Here is a 26,148-nt window from a genome sequence, read left to right on the forward strand (position 1 = left end):
ATCCTCCGCCACGTTCATGAACCACCCGGCATTTCCATTTTTGCACGACTCCTTCTTATACTCGTCTTCGGGGTGGTTCTCCACTGCTACCAGCTCGTAACATAACGGCTGGGCAGCTCCAACTTATTCTCCTGGTACTTTTCCTTGAAAATCGTGTCTGCTAAATATTTGTGTTTCACGATTATTCTTATTGATGATAGTCGTTGAGAGTTTGTTGGGTATGTCAAGCTGGAACTGAAAAATATTTTATTTTAACGTTATATTGTTGGGAAGAGAATTCTTGATGAATTAACGATGCTCATTGTGCCTAATCGGAGTGGTGCCTTGATATTAATATCTCGCTCCACTTTGATCGATAGACAGATGGGTGTTTTCTGAGAGAAATTGTGTAGATCCTCGATAGGTAATTTTGCTAAAGCTGCTGTGTAGTGCCTTCGCTATAAATCTTAATGATGCATTAGTTTAATAAACAGGACTGTCCGTGCTGTATCAAAAGCATTGATAAATTTAGATCTGAAATTTTCAAGTGGAAGAAAAATAAAAGAAATAACTGGAAAATAATACGGAGATACAGCAAATTACAAGGTTTATTAAATTCTTCCTTTTTGCAACGATTATAGTATATTATTTTTTTTTTCTAAAAAGTTTAATTTAGGTTATTGGAACAAGGAATTGAATCAGGTCATTGCACGACTTTGACAATAATTTGATGTGTTTATACGAGTGGTATTATAATTCTCGAAGCCATAAATTGTACAGTAATTTGTTTGTAAAACAATATTCTCACGGATTTGATCACGAAGCGATCGTTAAAGGATCGGGATGAATTGATATGTTTATTGGATATTAAAAACACAGTAGAAGGAATAGATCTGCCGTCATCCGAGTTTACTTTTTGGTCTATTTCTTCGTGCATGACCGTGATCAGCCAATTAACCTTGAAGCGCGATGCTTGGAAAATAACAGAGCAACCAGTTTCCTAGATGGAAAAGAGAAAAAAGAATCATTCGTGCTTTCGATTCGTGCTGATTCGAAGCAACAAAAACCTTGCATCTCCTTCCGTCGAATACTCGAGTTTTAAAGTTTTTTTCCAAACTTTTACCACAATACTCTCCATTCGGAAGCGAAACACCATAATTTCGTTGCGATAAATACTAGGCAAAATTGGATTTTCAAGGATGTCAAAGATTTGAAGTCGAGTGAAGAAAAATCGAGTTTGCAATTACTGCTGTAAAATGTAAAAACAGGGGATAACGAGCTCGAATGGCAGGATGAAAAAGGAAGGAATAAAAGTGAGATAGAGAGAGAGAGAGAGAGAGAGAGATAGCAGGTTGAGAATGTTGGCGAAATAAAGCGAAGAGGCTTTGCAGTTTTCCAGTTGATACGGACAGGCTACTTTAAGGGGTTGAATTTTTAGTCCTTGGTGGAATCGAGTCTTTAGGGAAGGACGAGGGGGAAGAAGCGGATGGCGCATTTTTGTTACAACTTTTATTTTCCAAGATGGCCGTTCGCTGTTTCCCCCTTCCCTCTAACTGGATGCACTCTCGGCCAATGATGCTGTAAACCTGTATCAGCTTTCTTTCTCTGTCTCCTCGAGTGGCTGAAGGTGTGCTCGCAGCCTCCCATAAGTACCTTATCGTCTCCTGATCTCGGTTACGAGTTGCTATTTCAAGACCACAGCTTATTGCAGCTATTCCTCGTGCTTGTTATAACCGAGAATGCAAAGCTTCTATTCCTTTGTTCGATATCGAAATTACAGCCTTCCTCTCTATCGTCTATTGTACCGACTAATTTAAAAATTAATTCAATCCAGCATTGTCCTTGGGTTTTCCTACAACTTTATTGTATCGAAAAAGTAGTACAATTTTATTAATCTGCTATCTTAATTAACCATTGAATTTTCTTTCAAAAAACTGCAGGATCCTTGATTGTCGGTTTAATAAAAATAATATTGATTAAATTATGGATTACTCTAATCAACAATTTTTACTTGTATTTTTTGTTTTCATATAATATTCTTGCATTTTTTTAATTTGAAAATTACTGCAAGTGAGTACACCGATTGAATGCTGAAAGTTTAGTTAACTTCCTTATCGACCTTCTTTCTCCTGCCGAGATTAAGAGTAAAATGTGCTAAGATGGCGTAACGCTCGCTTCAAAAACAAAACATTCACCTTTATCCATGTTTGGAAATATTTGTTGAAAAAATCTTTACAATTAAAAACTATGCAATTATTTTAAATCGTACAGTTTAATTTTTAACTGTTATTCAATTATTTCCAAGACTTACAATCAAGAAAGTTTTCATAAATAACACTAAAAAAGTGATTAAAATCAATGATTACAGTTTTTCAAGATAAAATAATTGTGTCAATTACGAATAAACTTATAAAAATTATTACGATAATAAAGGCATATAATTTAATGTAATAATAATTACATACAACTTTTTCCTCGCAAAATTAATAGGTTTTGAAAGAAAGGTGACTACAGAAATTCCAGCATTACGAAATATGCAAAATGATGATTTAATCAAGGAATAAGATTTAGCGAATCATGCATGGGCAGAAACAATTGTTTGCAAGGTGACGGTCGTATATACGCGAATGACCATCGGACAGTGACCGTGACAGTGATGTGGAAAGTAGGACATAGCACATCCCCACACAATGCCTAAGCTCCTTCTTCGACCATGCCTCTTCGTAATGGTACCTTCTAACACCTGACCGTACAACCGTAATTATTTCCTCATTCTGTCTTACCGGAACTGTTAGTTTCGTTAATTCGTTTCGAAAAAATCGGTCAAACTGGTCAGAACGGTATGCGATCTCAATCTCTGTGTTCGAGTCTTTAAAATTTCATCTTCACCCCTGAAGAATTAAACCTCTCAATTCGTGCCGATCGTTGAACCTTGCGATCCTTGTGATAACTGTTCACGAAAACAACCAGCAGTCGTTACTTAATCTTAAACGATCCTGAAGAACAAATTCTTTGGGTGAAATATCATTATCAGAGTGAGAAAACAGAGCATAGACGTGACGTAATTGACACAGATTTTTCCCTTCGGCTTTATATCAGAGATGCATAAGATCGTAACACTTTTCTTTGGTACTATACTTACAGAAATCTCTCCGGGTAAACGCTTTTACGTTCTTCGGCTAATTTTCCATGCTTTTATCGAAATTTCCTCGTTACACGTTCCAATAGAGCTGCGCTGAAAGCAAGCAAGCAGCACACTGCGAGGAAGAGAAACAAGTGACAACAATTACCATTCTTCAAAGAGCATTCCCAATGATCCTTGACTGCAGATTCAATGCTCAATTTGAGAAGCTAATAACCTATGGATAATTGAAGACCCGTCATTTAACATGAACAACTCATTTAATGCATAGTCGATTATTCAAAATCTTGTAGAAAATTTCAATAAAATCAATCAGCCTATTATTATAAAAAAAAATGTTATAAAAACCAACTCTCCTTACGCGACACTTTATACCATCGATAGAAATTTTACGTATGTAACAACAGCTCGAAAGCAGCGCGTGAGTGCATTTACATGATGTTACACACACACACACACACACATACATCGTACTACTCTCAAATTAGGATATAGCGTGTTATTCGGAACACTACATTCCTGCACGGTTATAGACGATGCAATTCGTGTGCCACTTCGTATCCAATTTGTAACGTGTGTCCCTATATATAAAAGCAACAAAATAAATCCCAAACAGTCGTCACTAAATAAACTCCAAGAAAATAATTAAAAATTGTACCACCAATTTCCACTAAAAATAGATTATATTACAGAACAAAAAAAAGCATAGCAGAGTGAAAGCAGTTGGAAGGCGAACGATGGAAAAATTGAAAGTACCAAAGTAGGTATACATATTAAGCTTTACAATGAGAGCGTTTATTCAAATATTTGACGCTGAAGAGTTCCGGGTTGAAACGCGCGTGGAATAATTGTTGAATTTGAGCGCAAGGGAGGAGGGCCAATCAGGCTGCCGAAAGACGGTGCGCAGTGTTGATCTGCGCAGAGTGGCTGGTTGGTGAGGCGAGGAATAAGTTGGCTGAGAATGGTGAGGGGAGGAGGATAAGGAAGAGGAAGAAGAAGAATCGTGCTCGAATCAACGCTCGTCCGAATCATACGGCGCCTCGTACAAGTCCGCTTAACACGTCGTCGCGATCACGCAAGCGTCCAGCCACGAAGGATTCCCTGCAGTCACGTGCTCCATCGACTCCAATCCAACCCTCGCAGGATGAAGCCCATTGGCCGGATCAACCCTCCGATCCTTCTGCTATTGCTCCTCCTTGCGAGATCCGCGATATCTCTCGATGGAAACCAGGCAAATCTTCGGGAACATTCGAGTAGCTCCACAAATTTCACGGTGTCGTCCGACCTTGACAAGGACGTGGATACCTTGAGGAACTTCCTGGATGACATTCTTGGACCGGAAGACAAAAGTAAGTCCCTTCTTCTTGTGTCAATTTTTCCATCTGGAAGGTGTTTATTGTTATTATATATATATATATATATATATATATATATATATATATATATGTATGGTGTTCTTATGATGTTTGTCACCTTTCGTAGATTTTCTAATTGATTTCGTAGCAGAGCTTTGACGCTCGCTGCACATCGATGAAGGATTACCAAGCGATTTTGTGATAACTGTACTTTGGAAATGTAGGGTAGAGCCCGCGAGAGACCTTTTTTGGTAAAGTTACGCTAGAGAGGGAGAGAGAGAGAGAGAGAGAGAGAGATTGGGAGGATAAATTGGAAGATGGAGTGAGTTATAGATTTGTGTTTTGCAAGCTATGCTAAATTGGTTGGCGGGAAAGTAAATATTTATTTTTCGAGCTGGAATAATGACGTTTGGCGAAGTTGCAAATAATGGGATGCGCGACAAGTGGAATGCACAGTCTCGTAGTCAATTGCAGTTTTACGAGCTGGTAATTCGCGTATAGTATTGTTATCGGCTCCTTTAAAAGAAAACCAACAGAGGATCACCGTTACACACTTTATAATATATTATTATCCTTATTGCACCGACTATTCGCGATTGAGATTTATAGGAAACGAATCTCCTTCGCTAAATCAGCATCCGTGTATAATTTAGAATTCCTTCTGTTTATTTTCTCTCGTCAATTATATGCTGCGAACAATCGTAGAAACCAACGAGGATCACTCGTCGTCGAGCTCGATTCTAACGAACCTCTTTCGTCGACCATGAACTGCAGTATTATTTACTATGTTGCTATTTTGAAATTTACAAAAAATAGCATTGTTTTTATTACACTCTTTGCATTTTTGTAGAAACCGAAGTTGCGGAAGGCCGGACGTTCGGAGCCCACAAAAGAGTTCAATTTTTGTTGATGCCGATGATTTACAAAATGGGAGTAATGATGACAATGCTGACAGTACTGACAGTGATATCGCTGAAGGGCCTCTTTGTTGGTAAGTTTACGTATACATATAGTAACGGAAAGTGTTACTCGTAAAAAAGTAACGGTGTCAGGGTAGCCCAGGGGGAATACCTGATTAGGAGACATCGATGACCCGTTTATGACTAAAAGGATCGTGCCCCCGGTGTTTACACGCTCATTTTTCCTTCACGCGCCTCGAACCTCTGACAACTTTCCGTCGCACTCGACGAGTGTGCAATTACCGTTACAAAAACATGGAGCTTTGACGGAAACATTGTCAATGATTTTTGGACCAAAAAGAATAACTTCCCGACGATGAATTTAACGTAGAATCTTTTAACTTTGAGCCTCGCTGTTCTGTATAATTATTATTATCGGTAAATTACCTTTTGCATACTCCACTTCGCGTCTATTGCTGTAATAGGAATTAATATCCTGTAAAAAATGTACTACAAAGTGAATACCTTTTTCTAGATTTTACCAAGTATGGTTGCCAAGTTTCTTACTAGAATTTAAAGTAAATAACGAACGGTATTCTTCTACTTACGTTAAAATCAAACTTGTTTGCCCGGAGATTTGAGCAAATATTAAAAAATACCTTTTTTCAGGCGTCACGCTTTTGGTGCTCAAACTGGCTGCATTCATAGCCAAGTTCTCAGGAGGCTGGCACAGTGGTGGGTTTGGGGGTCAGGGATACCCACAACCAGTACACGTGCACTTGCATGGTGGACCTCCGCAAATACATGGCCCGGTGTACGGGGCCTGGGAAGCTGGTGGTCCCGGGGACAAGAGTTATTACTACTAATAATCGAGCACTTGAAATTGTCCTATCGTAGAAAAGGACGAGCATCCGCCAAGTTTTAACAAAAGTAAGTTGCAATCGAATGAATACTTGTCACAGGAATATTATCAAAGGTGTATAAAAAATAGCAAAGAATTGTAGCAAAAAAAGCCAAGATACTTTTAAATCGTGTACTACTTTAATTTTAGTGATCAAAGACTCGTAGTGAAATAGCAGCCACTCGTCGATCGTTACATTTTTATATTGATTACAATTTTATGTAACTATATAGAGATGGCTGCATTGAAGATTTTTGTCTTATCGAGATTATTTAACGATTTAATTGCGAATTGGTTGAAAAATAACTATAATAACGTTTGAACTGATTGCTTCAAATTATACACCTGTTGGAATTCCATGTCCAAGTTTATCGTTGGGAGATGACGGTAAACCGAAATTCTATTGTTAAGCATTGCAAACTGTTGATCGACTATGATCCTATAGCATTGGCTTTATTATTAGAAAAGTTGCCTCGACATCCCGTTGTTAAGGAAGGAATCTACCGAGCCGTTGACATCCTGTTGTTAGAGGAAGAAACTACTGATCTGCTGACCACATCGAAAACCAGGCCAATATCGATGACCTCCCATCGTAATGGAACCCGGTGGTGTTCGAGCAATGATTTCAACCAAGTTATTACGTATTTTCTCTTTTAAGTATATGTCAATTATTATAGCTCAACAGCAATTATCTTAACATTCAAGGTTGTGTCATGTGCGTATTTTTTTTTTTTTTTTTTTTTAATCTTTAAAAGTCATATTTTAAAAAAATTACAGTTAGATTTTCCTAGAGATTTCTGACACTGAGCTTCTCGAATCATTTAAAATTCTGTTTTTAAGCTGATTTCAAGCTGTTTAATTTCTGTGCTAAACTTATCATTAATTTATTTATTTATTTATTTATTTCAGAAACAAGCTTTAAAGTTGAATTTTCCCTTCGCGGCTGCTTTAGAAAGTTTTTTAATTTAGGAGAATTACATAGATGCCATAGTATTATAAAAAGAATAATTTTAGAGAGCAATTTTCCTCTTTCTCGTATAAATAACACATATAAACCAAAGTCTACGTAGTTGATAACGTATAATACTTATTATTTTACACCTGAAAGCATCAAACTTTTAATGGGTCAAGTGAAACAATTTTTGATCCATTCAATTTGACATATCATTAGATTGTAACTGTAAATTGTTTAAAAGATATTAACTAATTTATTTTTTATTTATACAAATTTTATCAAACGTTTAAACTAATTAATTTGTAATCGTAATTAGCACTTAAGACGATGGATGAACGTTAATCCTAGAATCATGTGGAATTATTATTTATATAACGAAAAGCAAATCTTAAAATTGAAACGTGCAGAAAACTTGAGATAAAATCCTCGAGGAAGAAAAACACAAAAGTCAAGCATTGGATATTAATTTAGTTGCGTGTGTATACCTATATACGTATCTGAATAAGTGTGTACACCTTAAATATTGTGATTAGTCTCGAAGCGTAAAATATGCCTTGAACCAAAAGTCTCAGCCAAAATGATTGATTGTATATAAATGTGTGTGTAAGAAATAACCACATACCTCATAGCAATAGCAATAATTAATTAACGAGATCATCGTAGCGTACTGTTGTATAAGATTGTACGATATTTGTGAAGTAATATTGTGAATAAAAGGGAAAAAATAACATGTCTAGACACAAGGGAAGTAGCTACGCTTTAATTATTCCAATCATTCATACTATTTAGTGATTCGCAGTTGAACGACTTTGAAAATCATTCGGAATCAGGATTTTCATGGTTCAAGGCCGTTTCGCTACTATTAACTCTCAGCAAGCATAGCTCTGCACAAGGAGGATTGCGCTTCAGTGGCGTGGCAGACCCAGTTTACTGGCTTAGTGGGATGTTTGGACTAAGAACAAAAAGAAAAACTACTTCTCGCTTCGCAGATCAGGAAGCAGTCGACTCTCTGGTCAAACCCGAGAACGACGTGTTCGTTAAATACTCCGTTCTGGTGCATCGTGAATCAAGAAAAACGTCAGCTTCATTTCGTTCTAATGCAGTGTGAAACTATCCAAAGTCGTTTGCCAATTTATCCTGGTAAGTTACACTTGGTTAATCACTTTTCTTCGACCAATTTTTCCCACTTTTCTCTCATTTTAACCTAATTTTATTCCATTACTTCAATTCCCCTCTATACAGCACTCTTTCAGGGATTCTAAATTGTCGCACTTGAACAATTTTTTAATTCAACAATTATTAAAATTTTATTTGCCAAACTTTCCATGCAATGGAGGGTTTTTTTAGAAATATTGGGAATTATTTGCATTTTTTGGAAATTATACGTTCTTTGGTTAGTTAAGAGTGTGAATCACACAGAAATTGCATTTCTACAACTATGTGGATACTGCATAAATGGTCCAGAAGTTGGAAAAAGAAACTATTTAGTGACGTTGACAAATGCTGATACGGATTATTGAGTGAATTTGGATCTAACGTTTTATCAGGAGAAAAAACACGAAAAATGAAGTTTCATGGAGTTTTCATTTGTTACGGTGATTAGCAAATGTCGGAAAATATACTAGTACACCATATGGTCAGCGATACTTTAGCAAGACTCAGCATATTTCCGTTCCATTCAAACTTAATAGCTCTTCTGCTGAAATAGTTTCAATGACAAAAAAATATATCACTAAATTTCACACGATTTTCAATTTAATTGTAATCCAATATTCGCTTTTGAGCGATTCATTTTGATTCCTTTACACCCTTCGAATCACTCAGCCATTTTAATATGTAAGCTTATGTAAGCACAGTAGACAGGCGTAATTCATTAGATAAGTATTGGAGTGTTAATTATTACAAGGAGTCAATTTTTTACGTAATAAATTATTGCTTATTGCCTGCAGACTCTGCACAACTTCACGTGCTAGCTGCAATTGCTGAAAACTATGAGATTACTGTAATTACCACAATATAAGTGTTAAAGGTGGTTAAATAACTCAATTTTAAATAGAGCCATCAACAACTCGACTCATTAAAAGGACTTTTATTGGACGAATAAATACACAGTAAACATCCAAACTAAAATGATTAAGTAAGATTAAAATCATTTGCCGCATTCACAAAGAAATTCTGCCTAATTATTCCCAGATAGGCGCAAGACCTACTTCGTTGCAATTATGTAACTGTGTTTAGTAATAGTGAAAAGACTCTATATCCTCGATTACACTTGATACAATTAAAAAAAAAAATTAATCCATCGTTAATGATACAATCATTACGAAGAGTGAAGAAGGTGCATGGCGTATTTTGAAAATTTGATCAAATGATAATTTATTTGACAGCTCGAGGAAGCTGGGGCCAGTGTATGCTCGATCGGAAGACATGAGAACCGGAAGTATAATTTTGTTCAACGTGACTTGCTTGCTTATGGCCACGGAGATCCTGGCCCATGGCGGAATAACGAACGAGACCAGCACGCAACTGAAGAAAATTCGCTGCTTCGAAATAATCCCAGGAGTGAAATTATCATTGGGAGACGACGCGATATGGGTCAACGTAAAAATGCGAGATTTCTTTCGAGGTATTTCAAAATCGAGTATAATACACGCATTAAAAATTTCCTTTAACGTTAAATTTATCCTCTTGGTTTATTTTTAGAAAACGAGGTAGAGGGCAGGGATGACGATAAGAGGCCAACTATTTTGCAAAGAATTGGGACTTTCCTGATGATGATACCGTTAGGGATGCAGGTTTGTAGCTGAAATAGTACCTTGACTTAATTGTTGCATAATTAAAGTAAATTTACTGTATCCTGATTAATCATCTTCTTCAGCTACTTTCCTTACCTGGTGCCATAGCACATATCAAAGTACAGCTGATCAGGAGCATCGTAGTTGCAAAAATGGCGCTGATTATGATCATTTTTAATGCCTTGAAGAGCTACGAAATGTCAGAAATAGTTATGGTACAACCCCATCACCATGATCACTATTACGAGACACCACCGCCATCATATCACGTAAACGAGGATCACGACCAAGGCTGGATCAACAGTTTCAAATAACGAAGACTTAAACCAAAAAAGAATATTTATTGCTTTAATTATTTATTTTTAGTCAAAAGTATTTAAAACTTTATTTATAAATGATAGAGAGCAAGGAGGGGATTGCTATTTGTAAATATATTTTTCCTGATCTTGTTATCTTTATTATTATATAGCCTCGTTAATTTATTATATACACTCGTTTCGAGTGTACCAAACGACACACTGGAATTATCTCGATTTACGTAATGATATAATCTATCCAACCAAAGTATACAGCAATATACATTTATATATATATATATATATATACACTGCACTTGTTCCTAAGTTAATCGTTCACCGATGTATATTTATATCGTACGTACGTGAATGCTGAGGTTTTTGCACGACGAATGAAGAATGAAATTAAGAGAAATGTTACGGTGGATTTTCCAGAGAAACGAGCATTGCGTGCTTCCTGTCAACGTCATCCCTAATATTTGAGCACAGCACACGCCGTACTCCTTGTTCCGAGCAGGTCGATCAAGTCGCGTGTCCCACTTAGCCCTCTCATAACGGCATTTTGGTCCAGATTCGAAGTGAACGAAAAGCCCTGCGCGTCTTGGTTTCTCCATTTCTCTCTCGTTATATATATATATATATATATATATATATATATACCACACTAACATCGAAATCGAAACCGTCTCGCTATTAGCCTAATACCACCTCTTTGTAATAAATTATAACGACATCCGCAGAGTCCTCGTAGTTTTACATCGATTCAACAACCTTCTTCTCGTTATGTTAAAAGTACAATTGAAGCATCCAATGTTTTTATCAACCTTTCAACGAGGTATTTGCAAACACACTTCGGTCTAATCTCTCATCCTCGATTTTTCCTCGGAATTCAAGTACCAGTTTCAATATTGGTCTGAAACATCTTCAGTTTTATCGATAACTCGTCACTCGTACACTTGTTCAATCGAGTAATAGCTTCGCGCTGCCTCTTCAACGACGAGTGTCCATATAAAGCTGTAATACAGTCAAATGTATCCATGCATCCGGAGGAGTGTATCTAATAACGAAATCACCTTGGTGGGGGCACAAACTCGAAATTTTGATATTAAGGTCATGGTTGTATCTCGAAATGATATAGACTCTACATTCCACAGGCCAGAATATTTTGAGCAAGCGTGAAAAATCCTTAGGCCCTGAAATAGAAATCTTCGAAGACTGCGAGATCGAACCGTTAGTCATATCGAACTTGAAATAAGCCAGTATAATACTTTATGATCGAAATGTTGGTCAGATTTAATTTTAGAGAAAATCTTATAATGATAAAATTAATCGGATTTTATACAAAGCAGTCCTGCCTCGATCCAGATTCTTAAACGTTGAATTGTGAATGCGACTGGGGCATCGAGGCATACCGAATAGAGCTCTGAAAGCTAATTGTATCGGGCCATTGTACAGCTTGCATTTCGTAGTTTAGAAACGCAATTTGTATTGCAGGCCACCGATACAGCGTTCGTCGCGTTGGCATACCAAAGACTGGAACGGAAGGTGGGTTTCTGGCACGTTTACGCATGTCGAATGAGAAGCTTCGTTTTGGCATTCCACACTTCCAATAATATCCCAATGTTAAAAATTCTCCTAATTAATTAAGCCAGCGAGAAAACTTTCTTCGTCTGGCTAAACCTGTTCCATCCCACGTTCCTCCAAAAGCTAACGTTTCTTTCGTAAATTGTCATTCGAGTCTCGCACTACCGAAACAATACAAATCACAGAAAATTGTACGAGTTCTTTCAGACACTGCATGTTGATCGACAAATTTTTGTTGAATAAATTAACATTTTTTACTCCACACATTTATTCATTGTTAAAGCAGCTCGGTAATAATTCTACCAGTCCTCTACATGTAAATTACAAATGGGACTGTAATTTTCATACTGAGATCGTAATACCGATACGTAAATAATTTTCAAATATCTCCTCTCTGACCTTTCTCCGCGGTAGTTGAGGTTCCGTGTGACAGTCGCGGCTTCTTGATGCATTTAGCCCTGCAGTGATTGCACTCTTACATCGCGCAACGTAAGAAAAGCGACGCTATACGTTTGACTCTGATAAATAAATGGACGTTCGATCGACCGTCCATTGGGTCGAGACAACTGGTTGTTTCGGTCGAATGCTATAGCAAAAACGTGACGAGAAAAATATCAGCTTCGAAGGCTGTCATGTAATTTTCTTCATTTCCCTCTAATTTCTGTATAAATAATTTTCACCAAAATCAGGCGTGGTTGCAGGATCGGATGGATCCTGAGGAAAATAGTCCTGGATAATTTTTTAAATGAAGCAAATTTTGATTGTTCGAATCAATTGTGACGAGTTCCTCAAATGCACATCGTTAATTATAAATGATACGCGAGTGTCCTTATCTTGCCAAGCCCTCGGGCATGCACAATTATTTTGATCCTGGATATTTATGAGCAGAGTTTGCCATTGTGTAATTATTCACAGTCGATGCATATAAACACGTGAAAGTAATTCCCCCTTTTTTATCCATTGCCTCTTCCTTCGTTCGATTATCCTGAGAAGCGAACATTGCATTTTCTCGTTACATCATTGCTCACCACGAGGATCTTTCTTCATTCTGTCGCCCGAACTCGAAGCCACCACCTCGCCTTTCCAGGATGTCCTTCTGCAGCGAAAAGACCTTAAGAAGGGTAAAAAAAACACACTTTTATTTAATTGCATTTTTTAATTTTATTTCCATCAACTGTATTTTTCTAATCATTTAAACTGTCATATTTTTAGTCTGACGTTTTATCGAATTGTATGTATCATAATTAATTCTTGTATTTCAGTGGTCCACCATAAATGTACTATATATTTTCTGGTGTTTCTCATCGAGCAGCTTCGCCAAACCTACCGAAACAGGCGACAACAGACCCTACGAATTTTCCTTCAACATTGCTGACTTTCAGCACAGATTCGAGAAGAAAGGTTAGCATGCCTTGATACAATTGTTACAATTTACTGCTTAAATAATTAAATTTCTTGAATTTTTCGAACGACAGATGTCGAAGGGATTATAACTGGGGAATATGGATTCATTACTGCTGACGGTATATATCACGAAACAGGCTATGCTACTAGCAAAGAAGGCGATTTTATTATAACAAAAATGAGAAATCGAAGGATCACCAGCTGTGAGTTGAAAATCTTGTATGGATATTAATCCCAATATACATATATATATATATGATTAGTATATCCCTTTGGTATTTTTCTAAAAGACATTACAAAGAATTAATAACTTCTTAGAAAGGTTTGATAACCTTTGGATGAACAATATACACATGTATCGTTGAGCCATGATTAAAATTACACAACAAGTACTTATTATGCATTTGGCATAAAAATGTTACAATAATGATACGCTTATCAACTTGCAATCTTAATTATATCTATAAGTGAAGGATGCGCAAGAGATCTTCAAGGACAATCCAGAAAAGGCGCAGAAGCTGGTGGAAGCTGTGGCTAAGACCTGTGCTAGCTGTAAGCTTCTCGCCAAAGAAATGGAGAAGCCCAAGGAGATTCCGAAACCTCCACTCGAGCAGATCAAGATGCAGCCAGTATTCAAGGAAACGAAGAACCTTGTGACAGAGAAAACGAAGATTGGTAAAAAATATAACATAATTTATTTCACAGTAAATTATAATCAATCGTTACGTAATCACTAAAACTTACCCAATGAAATTAAAAACTTGAAATAATTTGATAGAACACAATGAGAAGATATAAATATCAGAAAAGAATTATCTAAATTTTAGAAACGCCGAAGAGGAAGGAAGAGCTTGGTCGGAAAGCAAACAATGAGAAATTGTCGAAAGAAGATAACGACCGTTCGGGAAAAGCACTGCTCGCCGAGGAAGCTCGGGGGAAAACGGCCAATAACCTTCGTTATCAGTTCAATTACACTATCAGCACTCACGAGCATCAGGAGGACGGCTATCGCGATGGAAGGAAAGACGGATCTTATCGATCGCAGAACGAAAATGGACTCGACACCCACGTCGAATATTTGTCCAATGAATTTGGCCATCAGCCTAATGTAACCTTTGTTTCTAATTCTAAGGTCTCGGAGGAGCACGAACTTAAAGGATACTCTTTTCTTTGGTTCCTCAAATAAAGAATGAAAGAATCAAGATTAGGTATTCTTAGGACTTACAGGGTTGGACAAATATTCTCTTTATTATATTGATATATATTGCAAAATAATCATCAATAGAACGTAGTATGAAAATTCTAGCATTTAGGTTAGTTTAATGTTTAGTCTTCCTTAAGTGTAAACTTAAATTTCAAACTGTTGCAAATAAACTATAATTTTATATGTGTGTACGAAAATCTTTCGTTGAATTCTTATTTCGTTGGAATATCCTCGGAGTGGAGATACTCCGAACCAATCGCAACAAAATTAAATCTATACGTGGAGAGTCAACCACTGTTCGTTGGTGAACGATGATTGCAACAAAAAAAACCAAAGGGCTCGGTTCACCAAAAGCGACGAAGAGTGTAAACATGCAAATGAAATGAAATGTCAAGAAAAATCGGAAAATTACAAGTTTGAGATGGAGTTTTTTCAAGGTCACTTGTATCGAGTGCATTTGAATGGAGAAAAGGCACTGTGATTGAAGAAAAGAAGATTATTATCTTATTACAAGATTCGAGAAAACGATTCGAGAAACATCCATAAACGTTGCATCGATCATATTATCAAGACCAATAAGAAAAACAAAGGAGATTGCTATTCTGAAAGAAAACCCCGTTATTTCCTTAGAAAGTTCAAGGTCTTTTTATTTCTTGACAGTGTAAAATTTTCATGTTATAAGAATGTTTTTAAACATTCGTGACGCGTTTGTTAAATTTTTAATGATAATGCGTGCAATTTTCAGATCAATGCAGCAATGTCATGCAGTAGACGTCGAGTCACAGATATACGTGCAACTGATTCTGGTACCTCGTACCATTGTCATTTGGCGAATTAAATGAATATTAATGCATAAGAAAATTTGTCTTCTCCATGGAGAATTGAGTAATTGCGGCAAAATCACTATGGAAAGTCGCTGTAATTTTTTTACATCAAAATCGTGCAGGAACAGTCGTTTATAGGATAATTTATATCGAGCAAACTGATGAGCAGATGGAGGCATCGTGCTTTGAAAAAACTGCATCATTAAATTATAAGCTTCGAGAAAACGATTCGGGAAATATCCATAAACGGCATATCGATCATCTTAACGAAGACCATGGAGAAAAACAAAAGAAAGAATTGACCATGGTAAAAAAAATCACCGTTAGTTCCTTAGAACGTTCAAGGACTATTTATATTGTAACAATGCAAAATTTTGTGGATAAAAATGTAAAGTGAAAATATTTCAATTGACTTTTCTCGTATGCATGAATGTTTAAATCACTAATAAAGATTCGACTAGTTAGCCATGCAACTAATCTTTTAATAGTTTTCTGATTTTTTCAAGAGCGAACTGCGTTTCGTAATCCATTTTAAATCTTACCTATGTGCCGTTCGTTTTAACAGTTACACTTGGTATTATTGGAGATTAGAATTAATACTGGTATATATTTCCGATGAGATTTATCTTGCCGCCTGGGAACGTTATCGAGCCTAATTCTGATCCTGACGAATACATAACGCAAATGTTGGGGGCATCCGCTGGGAATCGGGTCGGTTTTTTCTTCGGCATCCAACTTCTAACTGCTGTGTCGTTACGTGGACGAAAGTCGAATGCCAAAAATCTAGTTTGCTCGGAGAAACGGTACAATAAAGATCAGTATGATAAAAAGCTATAGCTTATCTTCAGCATTAGAGTCAAAAATTCAAATAATTAGCATATGCTAAACAATTGTGAAAGCTTTACGCAATTATATCTCTTAAATGTATGAGAAAACTTGTTAATTTTGAATCTCGTTTAGCCTAATTTAATAAATTATCATTCGATGCAAAATTAATTAAGCATATTAGGAAAATATCAGATTTTCTTATAATTTTTCTAAACGTTGCCCTTTTATTAAGATACAGCAAAAATGTTGTACGTTCCACATTTTCATAGTTATTCAGTAGCTTCGATACTCGTAAAATCCAACTGTCAAAACTTGTCACGGTTTTCCCGTTTATTTCAAATGAGAAGAGTAAAAAGATATAATAGCCAATAAGCATAATTAAAGGCTCCGTAATAAAATTGTAGTAGAATGGTAGAAGAGATAATAATCGTCCACTTCAAGATCGTTCTCCGCTTTATCACGATAAAAAGTCTGATAAAATTAGTCGGCATTATCTAAGAACTTACCACTTGCGATAAGTTTAAAAGACGAAAATATGAGTAAAGATTCATCCATTGGCCACCTGCGGTGGAAAACAAACGCATTTCACCTATGAAGTTAATTGGCAGTAAATCGTCGTAAAATTGTAAATAACACTGCGTGTAATGCCACAGTTATTGAAAGATGTTTCTACGTTGTGCTCCTCGCTACCACGAGAGAAGAGAATCTTTGGAAAAAAAAAAAAAATGGGCTTTTAAAAAGGCACGAGCACTCGGGGAAGAAAGAAATCCACCTTACGACGTACGCTCTATACGTACAATAAAGAGAGAATAAATGTAATCGGTTACGCAAAATCCGCGCGAGTAAACCTTTCGTAGTCGAAAACCTTAGATTTACGACTGGTTTTGTTTGGAAAGTAGGGACAACTTGGCTATGACCTCCCGGTGACTCTAAAATCACAGAGATACTCGCAAAAACACTCTCGAAACGGGGTTGTATTAGCATCGTTTTGTAGTTCAAGTGGATTTTTTGTGACCGTCCCACGATCCTCGATTTAGTCGTGCAAGTATAGTTCTGCGATGCACGTATCACCCACCTGCCAAAGCTCGATCCTTTCTGCATGATTTTAGCATTAGTCGAGAAATTTACGAGCCGGATTCGAATTTCACTTTTTTCGCGCTTCTCGTGGCTATTTCTGTTGAATGATTACGGGAAAAAAGTCATCATCGGACTATGAGAGGCTTATTAAAATTCTTCAACTACACTTTAATACTCTATCGGATAAACGACAATGGTGGGCCACTTTGGTGGCCTATATAAAAACACTTTCTCCCGCAGGGGGGGGGGGGGGGGGGGGGAGTACAAGAAAGTATTATGCCAATTACGAGATGACTAAAAGTGACTCAGTTACCGCTCGATCGTAGTAGCTGGATGGAGGGGTCGTGCAAGTGGAAGATTGCCAATTGCTGGGAAGAGATGGCGCAAAGAAACCTGTATAAGCGTGCAGGATGTATCGTTGTATGGGTGCAGTTGAGACGACAGGAGGCACGAGGGTCCAGCGCGAAGCAAATGGTGACTCGCTCGAGCTCTGAATTCGGATTCGGTGGACCCACCACCTCGTGGACACCCAGGGAAGCAACGGAGAAGACTCGGCTCGCGACAAGCCGTTCAGCCGTGGCTCGTGACTCGCTCGTTCCCATATACACGATCGAGCAGGACGACGAAAAGTGGAAGAAGAGGGGAGAGGACGCGAATGGACTTGCTCGAGGAACGAGGGAACGGCCCCCCATTGGCGGAAGTGCGGCGGAAGGGGTTCTCTCATATACACGCAGCTACGCACGTTCCACGAGCACTCGTGGCCCGCGACACTTGGCACTTGGTCCAAACATATAAAAAGCCAGATCGTCGAGGAAGAGTAGCTGAATTAGAGGAAAGCCCGCAGTGTAGTGGTTCGCGCGTTAGTGTTGCTAATTGATTGGCAGAAAAAACCGAAGAAAAAAATGAGAAGGATACTTGGAACAGTTTTACCAATCCTGGCAGTAGGACTGTTGCTACAGGGTGTTTCGGCGGAAGTAGCCGAGGATGAGACCAGTCTGATGGATTGTTTATTCGCCAACAACGCCGGTAGCTGTTTGAGAAAGAAACTGGCGAGGAGCATCGATGATCTTGAGGAAAAGGTGACCGGCAAGAAGACGGAGATGCCCATAAGTGTGGTCCTCGAGGAAGCTGGCGAGGCTGTCGCTCAAGTCTTGCGGGATGAGACCGTGGAAGAGCCCGAGGATGAGCGTGAGAACCGTGCTTTAGGTGAGACAACAACCTTTCCAAATCACGAACATCGTGTGGTGGAATCTTCAAACTTTCGTCTCACGGGATGCTAACGTTATACGCTATGTACTTTTACTACCTTACCCTCTTCTTAATAGTGTCGAAATACGGTCTAAGACTGTCTCTTAATCCCTATCTCTTTCATCTTTTCCCCATTTTTAACGCTAACGCGTGGAAACCTTCGAAATACTCTCACGAATTTTTCATATTGTTTTACACGTGCTTTTCTCAAAGCTTTTCTATCGCGTTTAGGGATCGCGAGTATCGTCGGTGGCAGAAAAGCCAGTTTTACCGAGAAGCCGGCTTCTCGCGATATCGGCGATTCGACAAAGAGGTGGATCGTGTTTTGACGATTATCCTAGAAATATCCGTTGATTAGCGTTAACCCTGTTACTTCTTAGAAAAGCTACGTGTCTTTTCTTTTTTGACACAAATTTTCTATCTTGAATTCCTCGTAGGCTACACTGTTTGTTCATCAAGAGTGAGATAAATGTATGTCCCTACAGTCATTCTTTTAACCCCAGAGAACCTTGCCTGTAAAAAGAACCACTAATACATCGGTGTCCTACTGAAACATATCCTGATAAAAATAAAATTGTCAAACTTTATTATATTGCATAATTCTTTACGGAAAATTCGCTGGAACAAGATTTAGGCAAATGTTCCTGATCCTAGCAAATAATAGTATTATACAGGATCGCCGAAGGAATTGTAAAATACGACAAGTGAATTGTGAGATTCGAGTTCCCGATTGGATCATTGGCGGCGCGTGAAACGAATTATAATACCTGGCGTTGTTGGCTACTCTCTTTCGGGGCACCCATTTGGACGGGGCACCGTTAAAAAGTCGGTTAACTTTTACCGACCTTAAACCCGTTTGCCTTATCAGGCATCAACGTCCAAATGATGCAGCGCCCATCCATGGTGATCCCCCCGAGTGAAGCAGAAAAATATTCACGCTTCAACGTGTGGACCATTAAAAAAAGTATAACTCGTTCCACCCCGAATAGATTTCTCTCGCGGTATATGAAATTCTAGAAAAGGAGAAAAAATGTCACTAAAATTTTGACTCTTAAAAAAATCGCGTGAATCGTGTCAACGGAGGGACGATCGATGATGACCGATTTTCGCGCACGAACAGAGATCGAAAATGACTCTGATCGAGCGGCAATTAACGATGTGGTACTGAGAAGATGCGTGATCGACTAAAGCAGAACAAACGGTACGACGAGAAACTAGAAATTAGAGGACGATTGTCATGTTACATGATAGTTTCGTTTGCCGTGAGCGAATCTCATGAATGAGACATCCGGCCTAATGTAATCGCTACTCGGATGAAACTAAGAAAGGTTGCCCGTTCTTTTCCTCCTACGTTCCCTTCGGTCGCAGAAGCAACCCGAACTCTGCCTCGATTTGCGTCAGGATCGATCGCACTGCAATCTGCGATAAGTGGCATTATTCCTCTTCTTGTAGATTCGTGTAAGGTTTCCAATCGCTCCGGGTGCCTTACGTAAATTTTAGGCAAATTGGAGATTGACCTATGGAACGAGTCGAAATCACAGTTGGATTCTCCCTTTTATTTCCCAATCAAATTTTTCGATACCCCTTTCGTCCCCTGGCTGATCCATCGTGACACAGAAATGCCTAGATTTTGGGTCATAAATTGTTAGCTTTGCCCCCGATAAGCTTCCGGAAGCGATTGATTATAATATTCGATCAGATATTAAACTCGTGGATGATTTTTTCGTTTAATTATGCAATGATTTTCTTTCATTCGTCAAGAGCCGTCTTCTCATGGTGTTGGAGAAATTTACAAATTTCTGCACCGAATATTAACCTTGCGTCCAATTGGACTTCAATTTATAACCTGAAAAAAAAATAAATGCTATCCCATGGTACAATGATATAAGAAGTTACAGCTTTTTTTAGGTATAATGCCACGATTAAAGCTGCTCTTGTGCATGCGTTTAAAGTAATTGCACCGCGTAATGGGGTTTTTGGGTTACTTTGCAACAATTTTTCTTAATCGTTACTTCAAACGTGCATAATCATAAAGTATTTTCTTCATATTTGTTTCGAGCCTGTTACAATGAATGGCCTCTGTTAAACTCCTTAATTCTAAACGAGGAACTTTGTTTTTCTTGGAAGCTTAAAAATCTCTCGAATCCTACTATTATTTTTATTGTTTATACTGCTGGAGGCCTTGGTAATTTTTTATAATTAACAAACTGTAAAGAAGAACGTACAATGAAGTACAAAGTATTCGCTAGCACCTACAACCTGGATACACCAAGGCAGACGGATAATTATCACGCTTGTAGCTGGATACTTGGCGTTTGGAAGCGAGCTGCGAAAGTCGCACGTGAGACTTGACGTGGTAAAATGATTTTAATGCAGAGGGGAAGAGTCGTTTAAACCCACGTGGTCGGACAGACTCAATAAATGTATTCCAAACCGTTACCCAACACCTTAAGCTACCTTGTCAAAGATGTATGTCACTTTTCTTTTAACACTGCGCCTTTTATTAGGAATTTTATTTATTGCCAGCCTTTCAAATTTGAAAGCTTAATTGACTTACCGTTGATAACACCGGCAAACAGTAGGACACCGATAAAATATTTCATGTTTTATTTTATGTAAAAAAACGAGAAAACCTTATTGCATATTCAAGAATTTAATTGTCCAATTTATGACGTTTATTATCAAAATTTCAGCAAAACGCACCTTGCTGGCTGTTAAAATTGCGATACACAAAGGTGTTGGATAAATAAAGAGCTTGCCCGTTATTGCGCACAGCTGTTAAAAGTGCATTCGCATAAAAACGTATAAAAGACTTATAAACTATAAAGCATAAAATTTTCCTCTAGAAAAAAGTCATTTAAAATGTTTGTGTAGATTCTTACAGCAATATGAAAGTAATAAATTTTATAATGCGTATAGTCTTTAATAATATAATAGCGGAAGAAGAGATTTATCTCAAACAATAAAACATGTAAGTGGGGTACAGTATAGGAAATCACACGCCATAAGAATCTATAATGTTGGATTTTATATTGCAAGTTAAAATTGAGTAAAATATTTTATATTTATGAAATCTTTGATTTACAGGTGAGGCTCGTGGTAAGAAGAAGAAGTACAAGAAGAGGGGTCTTCACAAGTTGTTCGCCGTAGCTATGTTGATGAAGGCCAAGTTGAGCCTGTTCCTCCAATTGATCTCCACTCATCTGCAAGTTAAATTCTTCATGATCGCTCTATTGAACTTGGCCATTAACGTTGCAAGATTCTGGATCGATTTGAAGAAATCGCCCCCACCATCCAAAGTAGTGTACTACGAGCACGCCCAGCACCAGCATCACTACGACCATGAAGATGATCATCACTGGGGTAGATCATCGGACGTCCAGCAACCCGATGACATTGCATACAGTTCCTATGCACCACGCGAATGAATTTAAATCTACCTTCCATCAATTGGAAACAGCATTTTAATTTTCATATGGATGTAGCTATGTGAATCATCACAAAGGAAAGCCTTTCATTGAAATACGATTGCCCAAAATTGCTCAGGACCAGTCAACCTTGTCATTGCATTACTTTTTTGCGTTACGCTTAAACGGGCATAATTAGAGCGAAGCAACTATTTATTATACATAATTATTTATTGTCGTCACTGACACATATCGATATAACTTATTTATTTCTGTTTGTATTGTCGAAAAATATGTAATACTACTAGTTACGAACGACGTCTTATTTATTTGTTGCCTCGATATTGTAATTACAGAAACTGCGAACGTGTATTTAGATTTCTAAAAATGCTCAAATACAATCATGCGCCAAGAGATTCTTGAGGTCATGTAGGGAGTGATGATCAAATCATCGCGGATGAAAATTGGAAAAGTATGTCCAATGGACAATTGTTAAACAAATGCATATACCAAGCTATGCTACGACATATTTATTAATATTTTCTTTACGAAATACAAATTACACGTATTTTCTATCTTTGAGAAATATTATTTATTCGTTTAACTTATTTTCTACACGATTCCCTGTTTATAATACATATCTGCTATATATATATATATATATATATATATATATATATATATATATATATAAATGTATATTTAAAAGAAAACCATTTATTTTCACCAAGGACAGTGTTAAACCTATGCACTTCGGCTATAGACCAAAGTAACTATGCGTAATCGTTCATCTAGAGTCAGGTTAATTTAGCACTCGTACGTTTAATAGAATTTAAAACTACTCCTCAGTTTACCATCAAACGTTTGTATTTCTAAATGCCGCTCCTTTTATTTAATTAAAGTAAATTATCATATTTTATTCATTATTTTAATAGGAAAAATGTACTTTATTTAGTTTTTGTACAATAAAACTTTGATTACGAGTACTTGGGCTCCTAGCAAATACCTCTGAAACGTAGCAAAGTACAAAATATTTCAAGCAGTAGATAATAGATTCCTTTGTAATGAACCAAGAGAAAAATCCAATTTTACAAGCTGTTCACCCATATACGACCTTCTTCCACCGAGGGGCGGCAAATACGAAATTTCTTTGTATTCCACTCGAAGGCGCAAAATGTGGGTTGAATCCTTAAGGAGCAACGATACTTTCAGGCTGTTCACCTTCCTCCAGTCGCAAGAAGAATTCGAGTTTTAGACGAAAAACTGTAATTCACTGAAAGGGATCAAAACTGTGTTACCGGAGAAGAATTCCTGACCATCCAAATTTTCAAACTTACATCATCCACCAAACCTTGCTTCTTTTTCAAAATCACAGTAGCCTTCCTCTTCCAAAGTACTTGGAAACAAAACGCAATTAAGAATCTATTTAAACAAAATTCAATTACATCCTTAAAGACTTTTCACTTTTATCACTTTAACCACTTTCGAGTCACGAAGAGCAGATTTCCATTCATAAGCAAGGATGACTTTTGAATGAAGTGTCCGATGAATTAATATCAAGCGTCGCGTTGGTAATCGAGAGGACGCAGTAGCACGCGAGAAAATTTTCACGCTGATGAATATGAAAGCTTTCGCGAACGTTTCATCGATGTTCAAAGTGCTCGACAGCCTGAGGGCGGCGATCGGCCAATCACAAAGCGGATCATTATCGACGCGTGTTCTGTGTATGTCTTGCTGTCAGAATGTTTTGTTTCTTCAGCTTCTTTTTTTCCCTACCACTCTCATGGTCAATGACCAAGCAGTGTTTCGCAATAGCAAAGCCCCGTGGCTGGTTTTAAGTATTCACATCCCGATCCAGAAGATGAGGTGCCCTCGACTTTCGATGGATAATTTCGAATTTTTTTTTTTTAAGCAGTCTCATTGGACGTTCGCCAAGAAATTAAACTGCGTTTGCCAATCGTTTTTCACCCCTTACAATTTTCATTCAAGGTGAAAAGATTCCCTGTTATTTGTTCTATATCCTCTCCATCTATCAATTAATTTGTATGCATTTGCTTGAAATAGCTGACTGTGTGTCAATAAAGATCCAAATATAAAATAGTAAATTTTCGTGAAATATTTCTCCAAAGAACATAACCTCTTCAAGATCAAAACTTGAATTCAAGAAAATCTTCTGGATCTAGAATATTCTCCCATGACACTTTTAACCTTTGAGAAATTCTTTGCATCACGACGATATTTTCATCTCATTGCATTTACATCCGACCTTCGGAAGACTCATAGGCAATTCAGCGCACCCGATTCCTGGAGAAAAAATTTTTGGTTTCGAGATGGAAGGACGTTGCAGTAGACGAATGAATCATCAGGATAATAATGGAACTTTATCTAATATCACGAGCTTCCGATCTCTTTATTAAATATTTCAGACTCGTATCCTTCAACGAAAATAATTCGACTTTTGTTCTTTTGAAGAAGAAACGGAACTCTCGTTATCAGATGGCATACCAATTCAGCTTGGTAGTAAAAATTTCAGGAAATTACAAAGATGATCTTTCTTTGGAACAATTGGAAATATCCAGTAGAGATGCTCGAGAAGATTCGTGGTGTTATCGAACCGATCGAATTTCCAGATATCTTTGTTAATATTTAGGATATCTCGAATGATAGAAGATGAAGTCTGGAATTTGCATGGGGACCTTCGAGGATAATGTGGATGTCTGGTATGGTCATTGGCAGACCAGACGTGATGAACTTACTAATTCTGCCTACCAAGAATTCACCATTCATACAATATTCAAGATCCTTAGGCGTACTTGCTATATAACACCCTTCTACGAAGAGTTTCATCAGTCTTCTCAGGATCTCTCGGTAGCCGAAAGCTAATAAACTGCTCGCTGGATAGAAGAGCCAGAGTCGTTCCGGAATCGTCCATCCCCGGAAACGTGAAAACATGACGCGAAGGGATAAATTTGTCCTCTTGCTGCTCTTTGGTTTTCTAACGGTCCTTTCTGCCCTTCCTCAACACTCTCGATTCACCGAGGAGGAGGAGGAGGACGACTCAACGCGACGAATTCATCCGAGATCTCAGCTCTCTCGACAGACCCAGTTACCTCAACCACCTCAGCAATATCCAAGATCGAAAAGGCCACTTCCTGTATTTAAGGTTAGTATTGCTAATACATATATTTGTGTACAGATTATATTATTTCTATTTTTGCTTATCTATTATTATTATTATTATTCCAAGACCTTTTGTTTTTATGTATTGCGAATTTTCAAAGATATTCTCAAACCTTTTTTAACCACGTTAAAACTTTGTGACAGAGACGATTCGGTGGTCTAGAATTACCGGATAATGCAACCAGTATCAGAGAAAACATCGTTGACACGTTTTCATGCGCCAATAGAATCTACGGTTATTACGCGGACGTTGAGAATGAATGTCAAGTATTTCACGTCTGCATGCCGCAAACCAGAGGAGCATTAAGGTGGAGCTTTATTTGCCCAATGGAAACTGTTTTCAATCAGGTAAAAGGCGTAAGATTTATTTGAACCCTTTTTAACTTTTGTAGGGCAGTGGGGTGTGTTTATAAGAATCGAGAGTTGTTCGTTGATGGTTTTGAGGGAACAATGTTGAAAAATAATTATTTCTTTTTCAATTATGATCATTTTTATAGGCTACCTTTGTCTGTACGCGAACCGAAGACTCGATACCGTGCGAGGAAGCTGAGAATTATTATTTCTTAAACGAGGACATTGGTAAGGAAGAGGAAAATTATGACGAGTCCACCAGGATACCTGAGAATGCTCAGATCGATGAAACGGTTCGACCTTTTGCGAAAAGTAGTCGCACCTCCAGTCGAGAAAGAGCTTCAAAAGTCTTAACGAGACACTGAACGAACGTTCGAAAGGCTTTGGCTGCTGAAACGAGTTAGCACAATACGTAAATTTAAAGGGTTAACTTTATGTGGTGTATAGAATTAAAAAATCTGTAGAGATTTAAATATTGTAAATTGACAAAAGTAGGTGCAAATGAACAATGTGTCCTTTTTACTGATATGTATATATATATATATATATATATATATATAAATTAACAAACTTGTGCCAAGCCTTAGGTTAACAATGTTTTCACATAGAGGACTATATCTTTTTTTTATTTTTAATGAAGCTCAGTTAGGGTTATTTATGTACAATCGCGTGTAATAAAAAGATTGAAAGTAAATGTTTATTTCGTTTTACTCATTTTT

General features: G+C 37.5%; 5 protein-coding genes across 5 annotated transcripts; all 5 read left to right on the forward strand.

Annotated features, from left to right (window-relative positions):
* Positions 1-4,218: 4,218 nt before the first annotated feature.
* On the forward strand, positions 4,219-6,975 carry LOC136781351 (uncharacterized). The gene is made up of 4 exons (XM_066740207.1): positions 4,219-4,470; positions 5,327-5,467; positions 6,045-6,305; positions 6,740-6,975. Exons 1-3 carry the CDS (start codon positions 4,266-4,268, stop codon positions 6,239-6,241), a joined length of 543 nt encoding a protein of 180 aa, XP_066596304.1. The 5' UTR covers positions 4,219-4,265; the 3' UTR covers positions 6,242-6,305; positions 6,740-6,975.
* A 1,270-nt stretch (positions 6,976-8,245) lies between these two features.
* Positions 8,246-10,433, forward strand: LOC136781346 (uncharacterized). The gene is made up of 4 exons (XM_066740198.1): positions 8,246-8,371; positions 9,619-9,857; positions 9,935-10,026; positions 10,110-10,433. Exons 2-4 carry the CDS (start codon positions 9,659-9,661, stop codon positions 10,338-10,340), a joined length of 522 nt encoding a protein of 173 aa, XP_066596295.1. The 5' UTR covers positions 8,246-8,371; positions 9,619-9,658; the 3' UTR covers positions 10,341-10,433.
* Positions 10,434-12,994: 2,561 nt separating this feature from the next.
* LOC136781433 (uncharacterized) lies at positions 12,995-14,594 on the forward strand. The gene is made up of 6 exons (XM_066740344.1): positions 12,995-13,027; positions 13,119-13,124; positions 13,169-13,307; positions 13,382-13,513; positions 13,779-13,985; positions 14,138-14,594. Exons 1-6 carry the CDS (start codon positions 12,995-12,997, stop codon positions 14,494-14,496), a joined length of 876 nt encoding a protein of 291 aa, XP_066596441.1. The 3' UTR covers positions 14,497-14,594.
* A 3,332-nt stretch (positions 14,595-17,926) lies between these two features.
* LOC136781280 (uncharacterized) lies at positions 17,927-22,231 on the forward strand. Its single transcript, XM_066740131.1, has 2 exons — positions 17,927-18,449; positions 21,579-22,231. The coding sequence occupies exons 1-2, from the start codon at positions 18,146-18,148 to the stop codon at positions 21,917-21,919; spliced, it is 645 nt and encodes a 214-aa protein (XP_066596228.1). The 5' UTR covers positions 17,927-18,145; the 3' UTR covers positions 21,920-22,231.
* Positions 22,232-24,848: 2,617 nt separating this feature from the next.
* LOC136781434 (uncharacterized) lies at positions 24,849-25,794 on the forward strand. The gene is made up of 3 exons (XM_066740345.1): positions 24,849-25,061; positions 25,223-25,426; positions 25,576-25,794. Exons 1-3 carry the CDS (start codon positions 24,849-24,851, stop codon positions 25,792-25,794), a joined length of 636 nt encoding a protein of 211 aa, XP_066596442.1.
* The last annotated feature ends 354 nt before the right edge of the window (positions 25,795-26,148 follow it).

Source organism: Prorops nasuta, unplaced genomic scaffold (genome assembly GCF_024137725.1).
Source record: "Prorops nasuta isolate Cenicafe-Biocafe unplaced genomic scaffold, Cenicafe_Pnas_1.2 PNAS00022, whole genome shotgun sequence".
Classification (NCBI taxonomy): Eukaryota; Metazoa; Arthropoda; class Insecta; order Hymenoptera; family Bethylidae; genus Prorops; species Prorops nasuta.

Coding starts and splice junctions, on each gene's coding strand:
- LOC136781351 (XM_066740207.1), top strand. CDS start 4,266: ATGAAGCCCATTGGCCGGATCAACCCTCCGATCCTTCTGCTATTGCTC. Junction 4,471..5,326: donor TCTTGGACCGGAAGACAAAA/GTAAGTCCCTTC, acceptor GCATTTTTGTAG/AAACCGAAGTTGCGGAAGGC. Junction 5,468..6,044: donor GCTGAAGGGCCTCTTTGTTG/GTAAGTTTACGT, acceptor ACCTTTTTTCAG/GCGTCACGCTTTTGGTGCTC.
- LOC136781346 (XM_066740198.1), top strand. CDS start 9,659: ATGAGAACCGGAAGTATAATTTTGTTCAACGTGACTTGCTTGCTTATG. Junction 9,858..9,934: donor AATGCGAGATTTCTTTCGAG/GTATTTCAAAAT, acceptor GTTTATTTTTAG/AAAACGAGGTAGAGGGCAGG. Junction 10,027..10,109: donor TGATACCGTTAGGGATGCAG/GTTTGTAGCTGA, acceptor CATCTTCTTCAG/CTACTTTCCTTACCTGGTGC.
- LOC136781433 (XM_066740344.1), top strand. CDS start 12,995: ATGTCCTTCTGCAGCGAAAAGACCTTAAGAAGG. Junction 13,308..13,381: donor GCACAGATTCGAGAAGAAAG/GTTAGCATGCCT, acceptor TTCGAACGACAG/ATGTCGAAGGGATTATAACT. Junction 13,514..13,778: donor AAATCGAAGGATCACCAGCT/GTGAGTTGAAAA, acceptor TATATCTATAAG/TGAAGGATGCGCAAGAGATC.
- LOC136781280 (XM_066740131.1), top strand. CDS start 18,146: ATGAGAAGGATACTTGGAACAGTTTTACCAATCCTGGCAGTAGGACTG. Junction 18,450..21,578: donor GCGTGAGAACCGTGCTTTAG/GTGAGACAACAA, acceptor TTTGATTTACAG/GTGAGGCTCGTGGTAAGAAG.
- LOC136781434 (XM_066740345.1), top strand. CDS start 24,849: ATGACGCGAAGGGATAAATTTGTCCTCTTGCTGCTCTTTGGTTTTCTA. Junction 25,062..25,222: donor GGCCACTTCCTGTATTTAAG/GTTAGTATTGCT, acceptor ACTTTGTGACAG/AGACGATTCGGTGGTCTAGA. Junction 25,427..25,575: donor TGGAAACTGTTTTCAATCAG/GTAAAAGGCGTA, acceptor TCATTTTTATAG/GCTACCTTTGTCTGTACGCG.